We start from the raw sequence: 23,157 nt of genomic DNA, 5'->3' as shown, positions 1-23,157 counted from the left end.
TCAATAACCTTGTGCTACCTGCAGCATAGTAGTAAAAGATTGTTTGCTGGATTGTTAGTTCACCTGAGCTTTTGCAAGTGGAGGGAGAAATTATTGAAAGGAGATGCGAAATTTGCCAGCTGGTGTTGTGAGTAGCGTAGAGCTACTTAGTACTAGGCACCCCTCTAACTCTAATGGTTACTTACAATATACAATGGTGCTAGAAAGATTGTAAACCCTACAGAATTTTCTCTATTTCTGCGTAAATATGGCCTAAAATGTGATTAGATCTTCACATAAGTCCTAAAACTAGATAGAGAACCCAATTAAATAAATAACACAAAAAACATTATACTTGTTCATTTGTTCATTGAGGAAAAAATGTATTTCTGGGAAAAAATATGTGAACCTTTAGGATTATCAGTTCATTTAAAAGGGAAATTAGAGTCAGGTGTTTCAGTCAATAGGATGACAATCAGGCATGAGTGTGAGAGACCCTGCCCTATTTAATGAACGTAAACCTGGGTCTTCACTATTCACTTTATTTTCACCATGGATGTCCAGTCCTTATATATTTCCATCCCCCATCAGGAAGGTCTCAAAGCTCTACGCTTCTTTTTGGATTCCAGACCTAATCAGTTCCCCTCTACCACCACTCTGCTCCGTCTATCGGAATTAGTCCTTACTCTTAATAATTTCTCCTTTGGCTCCTCCCACTTCCTCCAAACTAAAGGTGTAGCTATGGGCACCCGTATGGGTCCTAGCTATGCCTGCCTTTTTGTTGGGTTTGTGGAACAATCTATGTTCCGTGCCTATTCTGGTATCTGTCCCCCACTTTTCCTTCGCTACATCGACGACTGCATTGGCGCTGCTTCCTGCACGCATGCAGAACTCGTTGACTTTATTAACTTTGCCTCCAACTTTCACCCTGCCCTCAAGTTTACCTGGTCTATTTCCGACACCTCCCTCCCCTTTCTAGATCTTTCTGTCTCTGTCTCTGGAGACAGCTTATCCACTGATGTCTACTATAAGCCTACTGACTCTCACAGCTATCTGGACTATTCCTCTCCTCACCCTGTCTCTTGCAAAAACGCCATCCCCTTCTCGCAATTCCTCCATCTCCGCCGCATCTGCTCTCAAGATGAGGCTTTTCGTTCTAGGACGAGAGAAATGTCTTCATTTTTTAAAGAAAGGGGCTTCCCTTACTCCACTATCAACTCTGCTCTTAAACGCATCTCCCCCATTTCACGTACATCTGCTCTCACTCCATCCTCCCGCCACCCCACTAGGAATAGGGTTCCCCTGGTCCTCACCTACCACCCCACCAGCCTCTGGGTCCAACGTATTATTCTCCGTAACTTCCGCCACCTCCAACGGGATCCCACCACTAAGCACATCTTTCCCTCCCCCCTCTCTCTGCATTCCGCAGGGATCGCTCCCTACACAACTCCCTTGTCCATTCGTCCCCCCCATCCCTCCCCACTGATCTCCCTCCTGTCACTTATCCGTGTAAGCGGAACAAGTGCTACACATGCCCTTACACTTCCTCCCTTACCACCATTCAGGGCCCCAAACAGTCCTTCCAGTTGAGGCAACACTTCACCTGTGAGTCGACTGGGGTGATATACTGCGTCCGGTGCTTCCGATGTGACCTTTTATATATTGGCGAGACCTGATGCAGACTGGGAGACCGCTTTGCTGAACATCTACGCTCTGTCCACCAGAGAAAGCAGGATCTCCCAGTGGCCACACATTTTAATTCCACATCCCATTCCCATTCCCATTCTGACATGTCTATCCACGGCCTCCTCTACTGTAAAGATGAAGCCACACTCAGGTTGGAGGAACAACACCTTATATTCCGTCTGGGTAGCCTCCAACCTGATGGCATGAACATCGACTTCTTGAACTTCCGCTAAGGCCCCACCTCCCCCTCGTACCCCATCTGTTACTTACTTTTATGCACACATTCTTTCTCTCACTCTCCTTTTTCTCCCTCTGTCCCTCTGAATATACCTCTTGCCCATCCTCTGGGTTCCCCCCCCCCTTGTCTTTCTTCCCGGACCTCCTGTCCCATGATCCTCTCATATCCCCTTTGCCAATCACCTGTCCAGCTCTTGGTTCCATCCCTCCCCCTCCTGTCTTCTCCTATCATTTTGGATCTCCCCCTCCCCCTCCCACTTTCAAATCTCTTACTCACTCTTCCTTCAGTTAGTCCTGACGAAGGGTCTCGGCCTGAAACGTCGACTGTACCTCTTCCTAGAGATGCTGCCTGGCCTGCTGCATTCACCAGCAACTTTTATGTGTGTTGCTTCACTATTAAAGTCTGATCTTCACCGCACAGGCTTTTGGAAGCGCGGCATCCCTCAATCAAAGGAGATTTCTGAGGATCTCAGAAAAAAGGTTGTTAATGGTCACCAGGCTGGAGAAGGATACAAAACTATTTAGAAACCACAGAAAAACTACAGCACAGAAACAGGCCTTTTGGCCCTTCTTGGCTGTGCCGAATCATTTTCTGCCTAGTCCCACTGACCTGCACACGGACCATATCCCTCCATACACATCCCATCCATGTATCTGTCCAATTTATTCTTAAATGTTAAAAAAGAACCCGCATTTACCACCTCGTCTGGCAGCTCATTCCATACTCCCACCACTCTCTGTGCGAAGAAGCCCCCCCTAATGTTCCCTTTAAACTTTTCCCCCCTCACCCTTAACCCATGTCCTCTGGTTTTTTTCTCCCCTTGCCTCAGTGGAAAAAGCCTGCTTGCATTCACTCTATCTATACCCATCATAATTTTATATACCTCTATCAAATCTCCCCTCATTCTTCTACACTCCAGGGAATAAAGTCCTAACCTGTTCAACCTTTCTCTGTAACTGAGTTTCTCAAGTCCCGGCAACATCCTTGTAAACCTTCTCTGCACTCTTTCAACCTTATTTTTATCCTTCCTGTAATTTAGTGACCAAAACTGAACACAATACTCCAGATTCGGCCTCACCAATGCCTTATACAACCTCATCATAACATTCCAGCTCTTATACTCAATACTTTGATTAATAAAGGCCAATGTACCAAAAGCTCTCTTTACGACCTTATCTACCTGTGACACCACTTTTAGGGAATTTTGTATCTGTATTCCCTGATCCCTCTGTTCTACTGCACTCCTCAGTGCCTTACCCTTAACCCTGTAAGTTCTACCTTGGTTTGTCCTTCCAACGTGCAATACCTCACACTTGTCTGTATTAAACTCCATCTGCCACTTTTCAGCCCATTTTTCCAGCTGGTCCAAGTCCCTCTGCAGGCTCTGTAAACCTTCCTCACTGTCTACTACACCTCCAATCTCTATATCATCAGCAAATTTGCTGATCCAATTGACCACATTATCATCCAGATCATTGATATAGATGACAAATAACAATGGACCCAGCACTGATCCCTGTGGCACACCACTAGTCACAGGCCACCACCCGGAGAAGCAATTCTCTACTACCACTCTTTGGCTTCTTCCATTGAGCCAATGTCTAATCCAATTTACCACCTCTCCATGTATACCTAGCAACTGAATTTTCCTAACTAACCTCCCATGCGGGACCTTGTCAAAGGCCTTACTGAAGTCCATGTAGACAATATCCACTGCCTTCCCTTCATCCACTTTCCTGGTAACCTCCTTGAAAAACTCGAATAGATTGGTCAAACATGACCTACCACACACAAGGCCATGTTGACTCTCCCTAATAAGTCCCTGTCTATCCAAATACTTGTAGATTCTGTCTCTTAGTACTTCCTCCAATAACTTACTTACTACCGATGTTAAACTTACCGGCCTATAATTTCCCGGATTACTTTTCGATCCTTTTTTAAACAACGGAACAACATGAGCCACTCTCCAATCCTCCGGCACCTCACCTGTAGACAGCGACATTTTAAATATTTCTGCCAGGGCCCCTGCAATTTCAACACTAGTCTCCTTCAAGGTCCGAGGGAATACCCTGTCAGGTCCAGGGGACTTATCCACTTTAATTTTCCTCAAGACAGCAATCACCTCCTCCTTTTCAATCTGTACAGTTTCCATGATCTCATTACTTGTTTCTCTTAATTTCATAGACTTCATGCCAGTTTCCTTAGTAAATACAGACGCAAAAAACCTATTTAAGATCTCCCCCATTTCCTTTGGTTCCGCATATAGCCGACCATTTCCTTTGGTTCTGCACATAGCCAACTAAAGAGTTTGGGCTCTGCCAATCCACAGTCAGGCAGATGGTGTACAAATGGAAGAAATTTAACCCAGGATTGGTCAACCAACAAAAATCACAGATGGTGTGTAATATTCCAGGATGTCAGGAAGAACCACAGGGTAACATCTAAAGAGCTATAGACCTCTCTTGCGTTGGCTAATGTCAGTGTTCATGAGTCTTCCATCAGGCAAACACTGAACATCAATGGCAGGTTTGCAAGGAGAAGGCCACTGTTCTCCAAGAAGAACATTACTGCCCATCTAAAGTTTGCTAAAGACCATGTGGATAAGCCAGAAGGCTATTGAAAGAATGTTCTGTGGATGGATGAGTTCAAAATAGAATTTTTTGGCTTAAATGAGAAACGTTATGTTTGGCGAAAAGCAAACATTGCATTCCAGTATAAGAGCCTCACCCTGTCTGTGAAACATGGTGGTGGTAGTGTCATGGTTTGGGCCTGCTTTGCTGCCCTTATTGATAGAACTATGAATTCTCAATTGTACTAGCAAATTCTACAGGAAAATGTCAGGATATCCATCTGTGAACTGAAGCTCAAGAGAAAGTGGGCCATGCAGCAAGAAAACAACCCTAAACACACAAGTCAGTCTACCAAAGAATGGTTAAAGCAGAAGAAATTTCACATTTTGGAATGGCCAAGTCAAAGTCCTGACCTTAATCATATAGAAATGTTATGAAAGGACTTGAAGCAAGCAGTTCATGCAAGGAAGCCCAGCAACGTACCAGAGTTGAGGTAGTTTTGTATGGAGGAGTGACCTAAAATTCTTCCGAATTGATGTGCAGGACTGATCAGCAGTTACTGGAAACATTTGGTTAAGGTTGTTGCTGTACAAACGGGGGTGGTGGAGGTCACACCAGTTATTGGAAGCAAAGAGTTTTCTTTATCTAGTTTTAGGACTTACTTGAAGATCTGATCACATTTTTGATTATATTTATGCAGAAATAGTGAAAATTCTAAAGGATTCGCAAACTTTCTAGCACCATTGTACTCTGATGAATGTGTGCTGTCTTAGAGGGCTATTCTGGTACTGGGTAATTTAGACTGTACTTTGTGAGGACACAGGTGCTAACTTTCTGAATTAAATCTTCTGAGACAATAAGCTCTTTATAGTGAGGTGGAAGGAGGGACAGGTAGTGCCCTCGGTGTAGTGAGGATGGAGGGAGGGCTGTGTTCCCGGTGAAGTGAGGATGGAGGGAGGGAAGACAGTGTTCTTGGTGGAGAGAGAGGAGAATCTGTCCACAATAAGCTGCCTTTGCTACTTCTAACTGAGCAGGTCATAATTTTGATTTCTTTGAAGTCTGGGACATCATCTAATGCCTTTTCAAAATGTTTTTCTGTATAAAACCTGAGGCCCTTGCACTTGTGGTTTTGGTGTACCAATACCAATGCTGTGGCTTTTCAGGGTATTTGGGTACATGCACTAAATATGAATATTTCAGCTAAGACTGCAAGAAACAATTTTTTTCCATGTTAGTGGTTATGGTAAATATTTTCAAATAACTGCCATGTTTCAACAAAGTTAACTGATGAAACTTGTTTTTATTTTTATATTTCTGTATTGCCCCTTTCACTCCTACAATCTTATAATGTGTTTTCTCTAAAAGTAGATTGAAAATACCATCATGAAAAAATTCTATGAAAATTTCACTTACTTTCCCTGAAAGATACCATTCTTGTCCAACACCTGCACATGCCTTCAAATTAAACAAAACCGAGGAATCTGGAACATTTGCTAAAAAGGAATTGCAGTGCTCTGACTGCAATCTTTCTATCTTCTGTGCTTACTGAAGTGGAGCCAGATGAATGAAAGATTGGCGATATTGCATAGTTACTTAATTACAAGGACTTACAGGCTATAATTAGCAAATTATAAATCCATTCTAAGGGGCCAAATATAAAAGCACAGTTTATTTGGGGACCCTCAGCATGGGTTTGTTAAAAGAACATCATATACATGACTAATTTAATAGAATTATTTGGGAAGATAACATGGAGGGTCAATGAGGACAGCGTTTTTGATCTGGTTTGTATAGAATTTAGAAAGGGTTTTGATGTGGTCCCACATGGAATTGAAGGGAGAGTGGCAAATATGACAGTAAAAGCAGGAAGCAAGGACTATACTTAACTCTGGTTGGGCCACTGCATAAAGTTATGGTCATCAGCTTTACAGGAAAGGTGTGATTGTTCTGGAGAGTGTAGATGAGATGTGAGACCTTGCTAGCACTATAAAATTGTAGCTGTGAAGAAAGTAGGTTGTTTTTGTTTGGGACCGAAGAGAGATATTATTAGGATGTAAAAAATCATGGGGGTGTCAGAATGAATAAATAAGATTTTTCCTTGCCAAGATGGTCAAAATTGAATCAGTTACACAGCATAGGAAAAGAACCTTCAGGACAACTTGCCCATGCCAACCATAATGTCTATTCAAGCTAATCTCATCTGCTTTTGTTTGATCCAGACCCCCTAAAATATTTCTATCCAAAACCAAAGGGTATAAGTTTAGTAGGATTAAAAGGAAAATGACAAAAAACATTTTCACTCAGTTGCTGGTAGGGTTCAGAAACTCACTGGCAGCAAGGCTGAAAGAACCTAAAAAACCCTCCTAGTTATGTTTTTGAAAAGCTGTGTCATGCAGGACTATAGGCCAATGTTAGATGGTGGGATTAGGCTGGGTAGCTTCTCTTTGACCAACAAGGACACTGGGCTGAATGGCCTCCTGCATTGTATCTTTTTTTGTGAGCTTAAGAACAGATTGGTTTGGATTTTGGGGATTGAATGTGGTGTAAAATAGCTAATATCGCCCACAAACCCACTTTTATTAAGAGTCAGTATGTTAAAGAGAATACTGCTTTAGTTCTTGGGCCTGTGATGCAGCAATAATGGCTTCTTTCAACAAGCAAGGAAATAGTCTGGCTGGGTGAGTTACTTTTAATCTTACGTTTTTGCTTTAGTGTAAGTCCTGCTGGCTTTCCTTCATGTTACCCTTTCTGAATTCTTCAGAATGCTCTTGTTAATCAATTCCTTTGTCACTTCTTACTCTCCCTTGCTCCTCAGCCATTCCAGAATTCCAATATTCATGTTTCTGTCTCCCCATTTGCAAATCTTCCATTGCCCAACTTGTCTTACTGATCTTTTACTTGCATTTTACTACATTTCACTACATTTCACTCTGCCTTTTTCTTCACGACCAGTGTAATATATGCTGTACCAGTGTAATGTATGCAAGACACAGCAAATTTTGAAATGTATTTCTTGGCACAAATAATAATTGTTTCATCATGGGAACAAGCTCAGCAGTGCTTTCTGATAAACACTGTCAGTAAAAAGGAGGCTGACACCATGCTTCACAGCTTATCATTGTGTTATCTTTTTTATCAGACCAAAGGGTGATAAAACACCCATGTACACAAATATTTGCAATCTGAATCATTTGTATCTTTCTTGTTTTCTTTCTCTTTTCCTTCAAAGTTGTATCAGCACTCTGAATACCTTTGAGACAGTTCTTCACAAAAAGCAAGTTGAAATACACCACAATTAATTAAAATAGTCTTAGGTGCTGTATTTGCACAAAGAGTTTTTATTTGACAATAAGTGGTTTTCTCCTTGATATTTTTGAAGGTGGGTTGTGTGTCAGCCAAGATATGGTTGGTGTTTGTGGGTGACTGGTAGTGGCTGATTCCTATTCAACTTACAAAGAACAGGATTTTTTTAAAAAGAGCTATGAAATGTTGATCTGAAAATGCATTAGTCATAATCAAAGCTCATGAACCACCCCATTAAATTCAGCTGGGCTGTGACACAATACTGTACATTTAAACCAGATTGTTAGCACATAGATGTTGCATTAACAGCTGGTGAACAGCCAAGTTGGGCTCTCACTGTGTTTATATTGGTCAATAAATATTTGGCAATATACCTGCAGGTGTAGTTAATTCTCAATTATTCATTATCCACGAGTCTTACATTTTTAATCACAAACAAATGTTGGACCAATCTCAGAAACAGTTCTCTAGTAGTGTTGGCATTTAGTTCTTCTCACTTCTTTTCCTATTTCTTCCATCTCCTTTCTCACTTCCTTGCCTGGAGTGCTGTTTTGCAGTGTGGTATACTATATTTCCATGAGTGCTGAATGTTCTTTGAACTTGTCCAATCGTTGTAAAAATACTTACCTAAGCAGTCCACAAAATCAGATAGTTGAGCTACAGATTTTCAAACTCAACTGTAGTTGCCCTCTGTCTTCAAAATCAGGAAGACTGAAACAAGATTTGCTGCCACTAATGTTATCGATCTAAGGGATTAACCTGACTTAAACCAGAAATTAGAGCTGGGAATTCATGGTCTTAACTCATTCTAAAATTACCTGATGTTCTAAAATTTAGTAGAAATTTCAGTTAACAATTTCACAGGCTTGTCTTCCACATCCGAGAAGACATGCCAGGGGATCTCAGTGATGCCCTAAATATAGTCATCTTTAATAAAGAAAACATTCATATGCATAATCGATAGAGGGGTCTCTCTGATGTTGGCTACAGAGGAGGATATCACCAGGGCTTTCCTCCGTTGTTGTCTTCTAATGGCTAAAGAACTGCTCCCCAAATTGCTGTGTGAATTCAGTCCATCTAGAGATATAATGGGCATGATTTTAACAAGCTGACCAGTGCCAAGCTGTGTTTTTTTTCCTAAAGTTTCTCTTTGCATCTCGCCTTTGATGTTTCCTGCTGGAAGTGAAGCTTATCTACAGGACAATTGGGAAACCTCTGCTTGAATTGCCTCCATTTCAGATGAGGCACTGAAGTTTATAGGAGAAAGAGTATTACATGTCGTATAGCAAAACAAACTTACAACCTGGCTCCACATTTCAGTGCTGTCCGCTGGCAATAAAGGTAAATAATGGGACTTTGGAAAACATGAGATTCTTACCTCAGAAGACTGCTTTCATATCGGTACCAAACTTGACCATCTGAGACAGTGTAGCTGAAGATGAAGACTAAAACCCAGGGCAAAAGCTCATGCTAAAAATTTGTAAAATTCTCCAAATCCACCAGCACCTTAAGCAAAATGTTGTTGACATTTTAGAAACATAGAAACATAGAAAATAGGTGCAGGAGTAGGCCATTCGGCCCTTCGAGCCTGCACCGCCATTCAATATGATCATGGCTGATCATCCAACTCAGAACCCTGTACCTGCCTCCTCTCCATTCCCCCAATCCCTTTAGCCACAAGGGCCATATCTAACTCCCTCTTAAATATAGCCAATGAACTGGCCTCAACTGTTTCCTGAGGCAGAGAATTCCACAGATTCACCACTCTGTGTGTGAAGAAGTTTTTCCTAAACTCGGTCCTAAAAGGCTTCCCCTTTATCCTCAAACTGTGACCCCTCGTTCTGGACTTCCCCAACACTGGGAGCAATCTTCCTGCATCTAGCCTGTCCAATCCCTTTAAGATTTTATACGTTTCACTAAGATCCCCCCTCAATCTTCTAAATTCCAACGAGTATAAGCATAGTCGATCCAGTCTTTCGTCATATGAAAGTCCTGCCATCCCAGGAATCAATCTGGTGAACCTTCTTTGTACTCCCTCTATGGCAAGAATGTCTTTCCTCAGATTTTCCACCAGAGCATTACAGGTTTCCCCCGCTATCCAAAAGTAGAGCATTCCTATGAAACCTTTCGTAAGCCGAAATGGTGTAAAGCGAAGAAGCAATTACCATTAGTTTATATGGGAAAAATTTTTGAGCATTCCCAGACCCAAAAAATAACCCACCAAATAGCACATAAAACCTAAAATATTACGAACATATAGTAAAAGCAGGAATGATATGATAAATACGTTGACTATATAAAGTAGAAATAATGTATGTACAGTGTAGTTTCACTTATCAGAATCAGGAAGATTTAGCCAAAAACCGATTTGTAGAAAAGAATCGGCACGTACAGGCATGCACACACACCTGCCCGCACAAGGCCTCATGGTCATGGTAGTCTTTCTCGGGGTAAACACAAGTTTAAAGCGGGCGCCTTTTTCCGTAAAAGCGAAAACCCTCTTCGGATTTCTTTCGGTTAGCGAAAACATACTAATGTAGGTCTTTCATAAAAGCGAAGTGGCGTAAAGCGAACTTCCGTAAAGCGGGGGACACCTGTATTCCCAACATCAACATGCTAATTGCATTCATGTTGCTTATCATGTTGTTTTCACGGTGACACTAGAGACCCAAAGTGGATCACTATTCTGAGTGACATTACAACAGTACATTCGGTGTACAGAGAAAATGATCCTGTGGATCACCACAATGACCTTCATTGGATAAAAAAATATTGTGCATACTAATTGGGCTGATGACTGACAAATGGCCTGATTTTGATTGCCTGAATCTTGAGGTTCTAAACCAAGTGCATGCATAATAGTAGACAGAATGGTTTCAATCTTCTAAAATTCCTTAAGTTTTGATAAGACCCTGGCCAGTAATAAAGTGGCACAGTTCAAGAAAAGCAGAGGGGAGTAAATGGGGGCCTACAGGTCATTTAGCCTATCACTGGTTGTCAACTGTGGAAAGCAAAACATTATTATACAGGGTCAATGAGATTTTATGAAGTATAAAACTTAATCAAGTTTATTGCAGTCCTTTGGGGACATGCTCCTTTATAAAAGGTTTCTACACCAGATAGAAGGTATTGGGTTCTTTACGAATTAGCATGTATGAAAAATATTTAAGAGGCAGATACTCAGAACATTTTCTAGTTGGCAGGCTGTATTAAGTGGGTTAACTCAGGCATCAGTACTTTGCCCTTGTCTGTTTGCAAACTATCTTAATGACTATGATAAAGATACCAACTGTTTTGTATCCAGGTTTGCCAACAAGGCAAAGGAGGGGGTGTGGAGTTGGAGGGAATGATAAAACCAGAGAGAGAGAGACAACAATTCTGCAATGTATTACGGACAGATTGAGTAAATAAAAGATGGAAAATGGAGTATGATTAAAAGGAAATGTAGAACTATCTATTTGGAACAAAAAGTAGAAAACCAATGTGAGTGCCAACCAAAAATGAAATATTTGAAATCATGTTTGGCTGGATAGTCCAAGTGGATGATCCATCTTGGCTTCATCCTAAGATCAGCAGCATGATAGAATACTCGGTACTGACTTGGAAGGATGAAACTTCAGCAAAGATTAAGAAACCGGATTAAATAGCCAGCTTGATTGGCATCTGACCCATGCCCCAAAGATTCACTTATACCATGACTTCTGTGTGTTATCTACACAATGCAGTATAGTTACTCTGCTTAGGTTACTGCAACAGCATCTTTCCAAATCCACGCAAGAAAAAAACAGGCAACTGGTGCATGGGCAATCCACTACCTTCCAGTTATTCAAATCCACGTTTCTTGACATAGTAATGTACATATAGTGGCCACTTCATTAGGTACACTGCCCGTTAATACAAGTGTCTAATCAGCCAATCCTGTGGCAGCAACTCAATGCATAAAAGTATGCAGACATGGTCAAGAGCTTCAGTTGTTCAGGCCAAACATCAGAATGGGAAAGGAATGTGATCGAAGTGACTTTGACTGTGGAATGATTGTTGGTGCCAGACGGAGTGATTTGAGTACTTCAGAGACTGCTGATCTCCTGGGATTTTCACGCATACAGTCTCTAGAGTTTACGGAGAATGGTGCAAAAAAGGTATCAGCTATATACCTCTCATATCTATATCTCTCATAACCTTAAATTTTAATTAAGTACGTGTTCCTATTTTTTTAAAAATTGGTTTATATTTTGGAGAAATTACACATTCACATGTTAACAGTTACGGCCTCTTAGGTTACTTATAAATGTGCAAATGAGAAGCAGGAACAGGCCACTCCACCCTTCAAGCCTGCTCTGTCATTTGATGAGATCATGGTTGATCTGATTGCAATCTCAACTCTAAAACTCTGAAAAAGTTGTTTGTGTTAATGCTCCTTTAACGTCTAGTGTATAAATAATTGAGAATTAATTTTAAATGTTATATGGGTGTGCAGAATTAGGGACTGGTAACACAATAGAAGAAAGCTGTTCAGCCTGTTGAGTCCTTGCAGGCTTTATGTTAAAGCATAACAAATAGTCCAGCTTCTCCCCTCCCTCTAACTGGGGTTGCATATTCCTTTCTCCCTGATATTTGGCCAGCTTCCTTCAGAATACCACAATTGAATCAACTAATCCTCTTGGCAGTGCATTCTGGAGCTAATTGTTTGCTGTGTAAAAACTTAAGGATCTTTTGCTAATCACTTTAATTCTATGCACTCTAGTCTTGACTTACTGCCACCAATGTGGAAAAAAATTATCTCTATCATTTGTAAAAAAAAATGAAGTATTAGGATAGATGAGACCCCACAACTGGACAGGATTACTACAGGAAGCGAGGGAAGAAACTGTTGCCCATTGGCGATGATCTTTGCATCCTCACTGGTGACAGGAGTAGAAATAAAAGATTGGAGGGTGGCAAATGTTATTCCTTTGTTCAAGAAAGGGAAGAGGAATCACCCTGGAAATTATAGACCAGTGAGGCTAATGTCAATGGTGGGAAAATTATTGGAGAGGATTCTTAGAGACAGAACTTATCAGCATTTCGGAGAAGCATGGTCTTATTACAAATAGTCAACGTGACTTTGTGAGGAGTAGGTCATGCCTTACAAGTCTGATTGAATTCCTTGAAGATGTGACAAAGCACTTTGAAGATAGAGAAGTGGATGTGGTCTATGGTTAGTCCTGACGAAGAGTCTCGGCCTGAAACGTCGACTGCACCTCTTCCTGGAGATGCTGCCTGGCCTGCTACGTTCACCAGCAACTTTTATGTGTGTGGTCTATGGATTTTAGTTAGGTTCCCATTCAGAAAGTTAGGAGGCATGGGATCTAGGAAAACTTGGCTGCATAGATTCAGAATTTGTTTGCCCACAGAGGTGGTAGCAGATGAGCGCATCCTGGCTGGATCTTCAGTGATGTTCCACAGGGATCTAGTCTGGGACCCATGCTCTTTGTGATTTTCATAAATGACTTGAATGAGGAAGTGGAAGGATTGGTTCATAAATTTACAGATGATACGAAGGTTGGTGGTGTTATTATAGTATAGAAGGTTGTTTGGGACATTGATAAGATTCAGAGCTGGGGTGAGAAGTGGCAGGTGGAGTTCAATCTGGAAAAGTGTGAAGTGATTCACTTTGGAAGGTCAACTTGAAGGCAGAATACAGGGTTAATGGCAGGATTCTTGGCCATGTGGAGGAACTGAAGGATCATGGAGTCCACAAGCATAGATCTCTCAAAGCTGCATTACAAGTTGATAGTGTGATTAAGCAAGTGTATGATGTGTATGGCTTTCATTAGTCAGGGGAATGAATTCAAGAACTGTGAGGTAAAGTTGCAGCTCTGTAAAACTCCAGTTAGACTAAGCGTAGAGTAGTGTGTTTGTTTCTGGTCTCCTCATTAGTGGAAGGATGAGGAAGTTTTAGTGAGAGTGCAGAGGAGATTTACCAGGATACTACCTGTATTAGAGAGCATGTCTTATGAGGCTAGGTTTGGTGAGCTAGGGTTTTTCTCTTCAGAGAGAAGGAGGATGAGAGATGATAGAAGTGTACAAGATGAATGATAAGAGGTGGGGTGGACAACCAGGGACTTTTTAATTAAGGTGGAAATGACTAATATGAAGGGTCATAACTTTAAAGTGTTTGGAGGAAAGTATAGGGGGATGTTAGAGGTAGGTATTTTATACAGAAAGTGGTAGGTGTGTGGAGCATGCTGCCAGAGGTGGTGGTAGAGGTAGATACATTAGTGATGTTTAAGAGAGTCTTAGATAGGCATATGGATGATAGAAAAATGGAGTGCTATGCAGGAGGGAAGGATTAGATCTTAGAGTAGATTAAAGGGTCGGCATAGCATTCTGGACTGAAGGGCCTATAGTGTGCTGTACTGTTCTAAGTTCTATCTGCTCTGTAAATGCTCTTAATGATTTTTCATATCTCTGATATTCTGTCAACTTCCTTGTACAAGAACAACTGCAGTTGCTGTAGTCTATACATTTAAGTCCAGCATCCTTGGGTCATTTGCATCAAGCTCTTTTACATCCTCTCTAGAGCTTTTCCATCTTTTTGAAATGTGGCACCTGCAACAGGGTACAGTATGCCAATTATGGCTGACTGAGTGTTTAATTAAGGTTTGTCATAGTTTCCTTACTCTTGCCTTCTATCCTTCTATTTATAAATACCGGACCCTGTATGGTTTCTCAACCTACTGTACCACTGCCAACAAACTTTGCAAAGATGCTTTTTCCCTCAGTCTTTCTACCAAATTGTAACAGTTCACATTTCTCTGCATCACCATCCATTCTACAAATCTGTTTAAATCTCCTTGAGGTCTGTTTCTATTGTCTTCACAGTTATGTTTCCATGCTTTACGTTATGCTGATTTAGGAGTTGTATACTGTTTATCTAGTCCAGGTAGAGAAAAACAATAGTTTTAGTACTGGTCTCTGAAGAACTTCACTGTACATTTCCCTCCATTTTGAAAGCAACCTTTCATTATTGCTCTGTGTTAGCCAAATTAGCTAATTTCCTCTCCATGCTGCTACTTGTATGCCTGTACTTAATATTATAGGATTTATTGTTCTAAAGCTGTGATTTGATTTCCTTTTCCATAAGGCAAATTTTCCCCAAATCAGCTGACTTTCTTTTGTTTTCCTCATCTTGTTTTCAAACCATTGATTCATTGTGGGTGTGCAAATTAATGGATGCATTTTTATGTATGAATTTTGACAGGAAGTACTTGAGGTGGCATAGTGTTTCCCACGTACCAAATGTCCTGACATCTGCACTGCCTACTAGAACTATCGAATAATGTTCAAGAGTAAGAAGACAATCAAGAGATGTTTATCCCAACTTAGAATTACTAAATAATTTTAAACTTGCCAAGCCATTTGGAAAGTCAGCAGTATTTAACCACCAACTACTAGTAGATAATTGCAGCTGTGAACTGAGTTTAAAGAATTAAACATTTGCATTAAAGATTTATATATAATATTACAACCCTGGATAACTTTCTCTAAATGACTGGAGAGTATTAATAGCTAATTGTTAGAAAATTTGCTTTGAACAGTTTTTAATAATTGATCTAAAAGTTGTCAGTCATTCTCTGAAATTGAAAGATAGTGCGTGCATGTAAAGCACATATTTATCATGATTTTCCTATGAGCTAATAAACTCTCCTGTATGACTCTTCATGGGCACCTACTAAACTGTGGGTAACTGAACAAAATCAGAATCTTAACAGAAATGTTCTCTCTCATTTTGAATAATTAATATTTCCATTTTCAATCAATTGTGTTTAAAAATGTTCAAATGCTAAAATATGTTTTAAAATCCTTCAACTTACATTTCTAGTGTGTTTATGCACAGTTCAAAAGAAGCAGTTTTTAACTACTTTCACAATGAGATTCTGAAACTTCTGCGGCTTTATAGCACGTTACAGTAGGTACTATAATGCCATATAACCCTCAGCCTGCTGCTTTCATTTACTAAGGAAATAGCAATGATTCTTTTCTGATCTACAAATATGCTATGTATTAAAGAATTTATTCAATGTTTACTGCTACTTTCAGCGTATGCAGTCTACTAAGAACAGATCCACAATTGGAGTTTCAGGATTCTTCCTTCATGCACTAACAAAGCAAAATGTTAAAATTTCTGTTAGTTGTATTTCTCTGTGATATCAAGCCATGATTATTTTAATCCTGCATCAATGTTCCAATTCACCATTGATGGAGTTCCAGAGGAACCCGGAACACATATTCCTCCTCTCAGTGGATGAAGATAACTGATTTTTAAAATGACTTTTTAGGGGTTCTCTCAACTGCATTTTGCCTCACTGAAAGACTTCTATTTGGTGACTGTGTAAAAGTTTATTGACTTTCAGCTTTTTTTTCCACTCCAAACTGACTCAATTAAGCAGGAGTTTATTGCAGATGCAAATGGGGGATTATTTCCATGGCTTGGTCACCATTGACAGAATTGAAGGTTTCAAAAACCGTTAATTTACTTTCTGGGTTTTGGTTTGCTTCATATTACCTTTATTTGAGAGTTTGCCTCAAATGAGTCACTCCTGACAAAGCATCATCAAAGAAGCTATTGAAATGAATGGGTCCTTCATTCCTATGCAACGGTCATAATAGTGTGATACCATAGAAACTTTAAATGTGCATAGTATTTACCTTTGTAAGATACTGACTTGATATGGTACAGTTAATACTTCAAACCTTGAAAGTGAATATCAGCAGGCTATTCAACGGCAGAGCTTCATGTCAGGGCACCAACTTTGCTCAGGCCCTCTAGGACTTTCAAGTGCAGGGACCTCTTTCCTCCACTTTCCACAAGGAACCTTCTGCTGCTTTGGACCTTGGACCTTCTTGTTCCTTCCACTGAAGTGCAAGGATAAACTTTGAGTCATTAGAGGGAGTAGGTTCATGTTATTTGCCTCTGTTCATTTCTAAAAGTATCAGAAGTGCCTGGGATTATTTCAAGGAACTTGCTTGCCACAGCCTCACAAACTTCCCTCATGGCTTCATCAAAACTTTGCTTTAACTAACACAGATATGTACAAGAGTGATACATGAACAACTGCATTGCATTTCCTTTGTATGTAGGACTTTCATGTAACCTCTTCTGAATGAGCTTCTGGCCACACAGATATTAATGTGTCATGCTGATTATTGTACGATAGTATTCTGTGTTTTCATCTTTGGTTTTAAACAGAAGGCTTAGCTATTCATAGATTGATTTATACAGTACAGAGGAGACCCTTGGCCCAATTTGTCCACGCCAACCAAGAGGCCTATCTATGCCAATCCTTTCTGTCCGCATTTGGTCTATATCCCTCTAAACCCTTCTATCCATTTACTTATCCAAATGTCTTTTAAACATTGTAATTGTACTCCTCCACATCATCACCTTTTGTAGCTCATTCCATATACCCACCAAATCTGTGTGAAAACTTTGTCCTTTGAATACCCTTTAAATCTTTCCCCTCTCACCTTAACTCCATGCCCTATAATTTTAGACTTCCTAACCTCACAAAAAAGACTGAGACTATCTCCCCTATCTAAACACTGAATAATATTACAAACCTTGATGAGGTCACCCCTCGGCTCCAGACAAACGAATCTATGCAATCTCTCCTGAGGATGAGTATATTCCATTCACTTTCCTGGACAAATTCTGTGACATGTCATCCCTTAGCACAATGGCAGTATGAGTCAAAGTAAGAGAACTTTAAAGTCATCTCTGATTTCAACCCTACTTTTCCTGTACGAATCCTTGCGGTCTATATATATTCGCAAACAACAGGAATTCTGCAGATGCTGGAAATTCAAGCAACACACATCAAAGTTGCTGGTGAACGCAGCAGGCCAGGCAGCATCTCTAGGAAGAGGTACAGTTGAGGTTTCAGGCCGAGTCCCTTCGTCAGGACTCGTCCCTTACTCACTCTTCCTTCAGTTAGTCCTGACGAAGGGTCTCGGCCTGAAACGTCGACTGCACCTCTTCCTAGAGATGCTGCCTGGCCTGCTGCGTTCACCAGCAACTTTGATGTGTGTTGCTTGAATTTCCAGCATCTGCAGAATTCCTGTTGTTTGTGATGTTAGCTTCAATCAGTTTGAAAATGCCCATCCTCTTTTACCTCTATCATGTTAACTCTAACTTCTATGTTCATGGAGAATGAAAATAGTCAATTCCCTTGCCTAAGTATAATTATTCTGCTGCTGCAAATTTTAATTCTTAACATTGTCTAATTAGATACCCTTAGTGCTTTCAATCCTCAAATTGAAATGCCTAGTCACCATTTACCCTGGCTCCTAAAGGATGGAATTCACAGCCTGACTGATAGTAGAAGAGATGGTTATAGATCTTGCCCCTCCCACCACCGTTACTCCCTTTATTTAATTGCCATCACTAAACTTTATCTTTGGTTACATTTGGTTCTGAGAATGAAAGTGTGATCTTATGAGGAACATTTGATGGCTCTGGGTCTGTACTTGCTGGAATTTAGAAGAATGAGATGGGATCTCTTTGAAACCTATTGAATACTGAAGGCCTAGATAGAGTGGATGTGGAATGGATGTTTTCTATAGTGAGCGAGTCTAGGAGCAGTGGGCACAGCCTCAAAATAGAGTGACAACCATTTAAAACATAGATGATGAATTTCTTTAGCCAGAGCATGGTGAATCTGTGGAATTTGTTGCATTGGGTGTGTTTAAGATGGAGGTTGATAGGTTCTTGATTAGTCAGGGCATGAAAGGTTATGGGGAGAAGGCAGGAGAATGAAGTTGAGAGGGAAAGTAGATCAGCCATGATGAAATGGTGGAGCAGACTTGATGGGCCAAATGGACTAATTCTGCTCTTCTTTTAAGGTCTTATTTGTAAAATCACATGATGTTGCTGTTCTCAAAATATTGTTACATCATTTTTACCTGGAATCATAAACTTCGCTTGGAGAAAATCAGAATTCAAATGTCGGCATATTTTCAGCTAAGTTCAAGCACCTTTTTCAGCTATGTTTGGATAAAGAATAACACGTCCTGTGATTCTGTTTTGAAACACAGATTAACCTCTTTGCCACCATTTTACTAAGCAACACCAGAATCAGAATCAGTTTTATCACCAACATGCACCATGCCCTGTTTTCAGTTTTACAGTGTGTTTCCAAACCCTTTCAGCTAATGTAATTGTCTTCATTTTTTCCCCGGTATCTTCCAGTTGCATTTTATGCATCATTGGAAACAGTCATTTAAATACCTCCAGAGTCATCGACCAAAATGCATTGACAGTCAGATTCACTGACCAAAACATATGTGGAAGCAGGCTGGTAACAAGTATGTCCTTGATATTGGGGGCACAGCAGGGAAGGAGTTTTGAATTTCAGTCTATATAGTGTAACGGCAGTGTAATGCACTTCATCTAGCAGAGGCCTGGCTTTTGAATTACTCATCCACAATATCCTAGCAGAACTCTAAAGTCTTGTCAATAAGACATCACAGAAGATTAACAAAAGAGATACGATATAACTAAGTGCCTTTGGTGAAAGATTAAAGGCTGACTTTACCTCCTGGTAGGAAATAATGCTTTTCTTTCTAAACTTTCCAGGTAAAAGTACCCTTGTAAACAGGCCTGGCTCGGCCGACTCTGTCAAGTCCCACGATCCTTTCCAGCCCTTTGGCGCTTATGACGGTGACCAGTTTCAAAGTAAAAAGGGGCTCGGTGACCCATTCAGCGGTAAAGATCCCTTCACGCCTTCTTCCTCAAGTAAAACTTCTAAAGACTCTTCTTTGGGTTTTGCAGACTTCAGCTCTGTAAGTTGAGATCAGTGATACTCTCTGTCCACAATCACTCCCTCCCAATACCCTTACCCACTCTGCTAGTAGGATCATTCTACTAAAGCCTACAACTGGACGCCTCACCAGCTTCACTTACCATTCTCGTGGAAATCATGCTAGCCATTTTTCCATAATAATACTGATCTACTCAATATCTTTTGCCCCTTTCTCGCTTTCTGTCTAATGTAAAGGGAAAAAAAGATTGAACCAGTGGCCAACCTTATAATGACAGCAAGCAACCTCTTCAAAAATAAAATTAACAAGCTGGACATAATGACAAAAAATAATACAGTAATCATTGACAACCAATGATTGGCAAGAGGTTGAATAATTCCAGCCAGAATTGAACTGGATGTGATGACTGTTAATGTTGCTGTCATAAACTGGTTTGAAGTGTTTATTTCGGTGATATGTGTCGTTAATAAATTTCAACCAGGGTAGGTATGTCACTAAGGCCTTTGGCCAACTCATATTTGGTTGGTGGCTGGATGTTAACATTTCTTTCTTGTCCTCTCTATTCTTTGCTGCTCTCTCTCCCACTCCTCAAACCCCCCCTCCATTTCTTTACCATACACAACTTGAGACAACTGATCTGATTGTGCTTCAGTGCAGTTGCTTGTAGTAATACTTAATCTGGTGCATGCAAGGCATTGATAATAAATTGGGATTTTTATTAACCTGTGCCAACGGTATCACTACTCAGCTCTCAGTCCTGAGTGTATTACTTATGAACTTGATGTGCATCAGTATCCTCTCTGCTTATATTTAAAGCTAGTGAATGTACTTCTGCAATTAGTGAAGTGAACATAACCAACCGAAAACATCAGCAGGTGTGAGCAGGTTATATTTCTTCTGTAATAAGGCTGTATGCATGAGTTTCTGTAAGAATCTGTAGCTTTGTCATTGTAGTTCTCCATCCCTCATTTAGAATCTGTGCTTGTTTTCTTAAGTTCACCTTCTAGCCCAAGGTATCCTTTCTTTGATGTGCTTCACCTCTATTTCCAAAAGTAGAGTGTTTACTATTGTTTATCTACAGGATCTATAACTGGCTTTCAAGGAGGCGATGATTATCTGCCACCAGTCCTTCTAATGAAGGTACTCTTAACAGTGCCGTTCATTAGGGAGTGCCAGGATATAGACCCAAAGATAATTTTTTGATCCGTTGTTGAGTTACATGTCAATGAACTATCAAAAGGAAGAGAAGAAAATAAACAGTATATCATTAGATTGATGAACTTATAGTCTGATTTGAAAAAGAAGGCCTGTTTAATTATCAGTTAATTTGTCTGGTGCCTCTTCAGCTCTCAAAAATGGAAATATACTTGGGCCTATATTAAGATTAAGGATATACATGGATATATTAAGGATATATATTGGGAAACAGAGATATTAATCAGACTGGACCCAGACTTGAGCTCAGAACATTGAGAGCTGATTGCATTTGGACATCTATAATTCTTAATAGGCTTGAGAGAGGATAAATGTAAGGATGATGTTTTTCCCAGTTGACTTACCTAAAACCACAAATTACAGTCTCAAATTAAGATGCTGGCCGTTCTGGACTGAAACTGCAAGCAATTTATTGACCCAAATGGTAATTAAACTATGTAATTAGTATTTTTAAAGGGGTGTGGTTAATGTTTTAGATATTGGCAATTACATGTTATGGGATTATTGCAAGAAACTGGCATCAGGGCAAAACTTCAGCCATGATATTAAATGGAGAAGCATGTGTAAGAGGCAAACAGCCTACTCTTGCTTCTATTTGTTATGTTCTTTTAATATTGTTTGTAATATGATCTAAAGTATCAATTACTAAATGTTATGAAGAGAAAAAGTGAAGAAATATAGCTAACTTTAGGGGCGTAGAGTCATAAAGTCATACAGCACAGAAGCAGGTACTTTGGTCCAACACATCCATGGCCTTCCCAACTTCTCCTATACATGTATTTATCTAGATTGCTTTTAAATCTTGCTAATGTGCCTGCCTTGACCGCATATTTCTAGCAGTTTATTCCAAATATGCAGCACCCTACTTAAGATAAAAATGGTTAGAACACTTATTGCAAATGGCAATTATACCCATGTGACACAAGATTTGGGCACCAATGCTTAGCCCAAAGATAGATACTGTGAATTGTGATAGATTATTGCAGTAACTTATTTAGTGGCAACTCCCACCCTCGATCATGATACAGAGGGCAAATCATCAAGGGATGGAAAGGCAAACTGTTCTTAGAAACTCTTGGGAGCGATACCCTGTGCTATGAGGATTGCTCTCTTATAATTATAACTGATTTCCAGTGTGTTAATTACAACCAAAGGCCAAATGGCTTTCCAAGTGATTGTGAAGAAGGTTTTCTGATGTCCTTTTAAAATCTTACCTTTGATGTTAAATATATGCCTTAATGATCTTACATATATTTATCAAGTCAGCCCTCAATAGTGAATGCTATGAATCTTGGCTGCATGTGGTTTCCCACTAGCCTAGATAAATCCTGCCTCAATATGTGTAAGTGTGCATAAATAAAGGAAAAATTTAACTTTCCACCCCTTGTCATACTGGCTTTTTAAAAATCATCAACAGTGATAGAAGGAGTCATCAACATACTATCAAGTGAGTTTAAATCCAACAGATACACCATCTTGAAACAGTGCAAGTTAATTGTCAAAGTGGTGGGGAAGGGAGCAAAATTGGGAATAGTTTTTTTAAAATGGAAGTAGCATCATATAACTAAGTAACCAAGGAGAAACGCTTACAAAATCAAGGAATAACTTGGAAAGTTATTTTGATTGTAACTGACACAGAGGAAAGCAGTTATAATTAAAAGAGAACAATCCTTGTAACCCAGGGTGTCACTCCTTTGGGTTTCTGATTACAACATTTATCCTTTCCATCTTCAGTTATTGAATACTTGTCTTCTGTATCACTATCAAGGGTGGGAATTGTCACTAAATATGTTACTTCATTAACCTTTCTCAATTCACAGTATCTATCTTTGGGCTGAGCAATGGTATCCAATTTTTGTGTCACATGGTATAATTGCCATTTGCAAGAAATGTTCCACCGTCTTTATCTGACCTTCATCATTCGAATCTCTTATTTTAACTTTATAGCAATCTACATTAAGCAGTAGCTGGACTAGATCAGTTATGTCAATAACATAACAGGATGAGGTCTCTGGAATGAGCGGATCACCTATGGGTTTAATTGTCTGATCTTATGCCTTGCCATTCTATAAATTAGGCCAGTTAGGTTACAATTTATAGCTGTGGCAGGTACTTCCAGGCAATGTTTCATATCAGTTAGGATGATGCCAGTTTCAAAGTTGAAACAGTTTTAAGAGGATTGATACACAGGTCTTCAACTTTGCTACTAAAAACAGTCATGATTCATAGCTGTTGCTATGTCCACATATTCAGCTACTTGAGATACAATCTGACTTCCACTGTGATGATACTAGAAGTGCAGTAATAGGCATTCATGAATTTTAAATGTGATACATTTAAATATGCAGTTGAGTTTGCAAGCAG

The 23,157-nt window shown here is 40.0% G+C and overlaps 1 protein-coding gene across 10 annotated transcripts in view; it reads left to right on the top strand.

Moving 5' to 3' along the window:
* The window catches only part of eps15l1a (epidermal growth factor receptor pathway substrate 15-like 1a), a 475,482-nt gene that overhangs the window by 416,877 nt on the left and 35,448 nt on the right, over positions 1-23,157 (top strand). For 7 of the 10 annotated variants that reach the window (XM_072244311.1, XM_072244309.1, XM_072244310.1 and 4 more), the window contains one exon: positions 19,394-19,599. The exons of 2 other annotated variants lie outside the window; for them this stretch is intronic. In XM_072244311.1, coding sequence (XP_072100412.1) covers positions 19,394-19,599 — 206 coding nt within the window. The remainder of the gene's footprint in view (positions 1-19,393; positions 19,600-23,157) is intronic. One more of the 10 variants, XM_072244315.1, reaches the window with a different exon arrangement.

The sequence above is a fragment of the Mobula birostris genome, chromosome 26, assembly GCF_030028105.1.
Source record: "Mobula birostris isolate sMobBir1 chromosome 26, sMobBir1.hap1, whole genome shotgun sequence".
In the NCBI taxonomy this organism is placed as follows: Eukaryota; Metazoa; Chordata; class Chondrichthyes; order Myliobatiformes; family Myliobatidae; genus Mobula; species Mobula birostris.
Note: the sequence above shows the minus strand (reverse complement) of the source record. Positions and strands in the feature narration are given on the sequence as shown.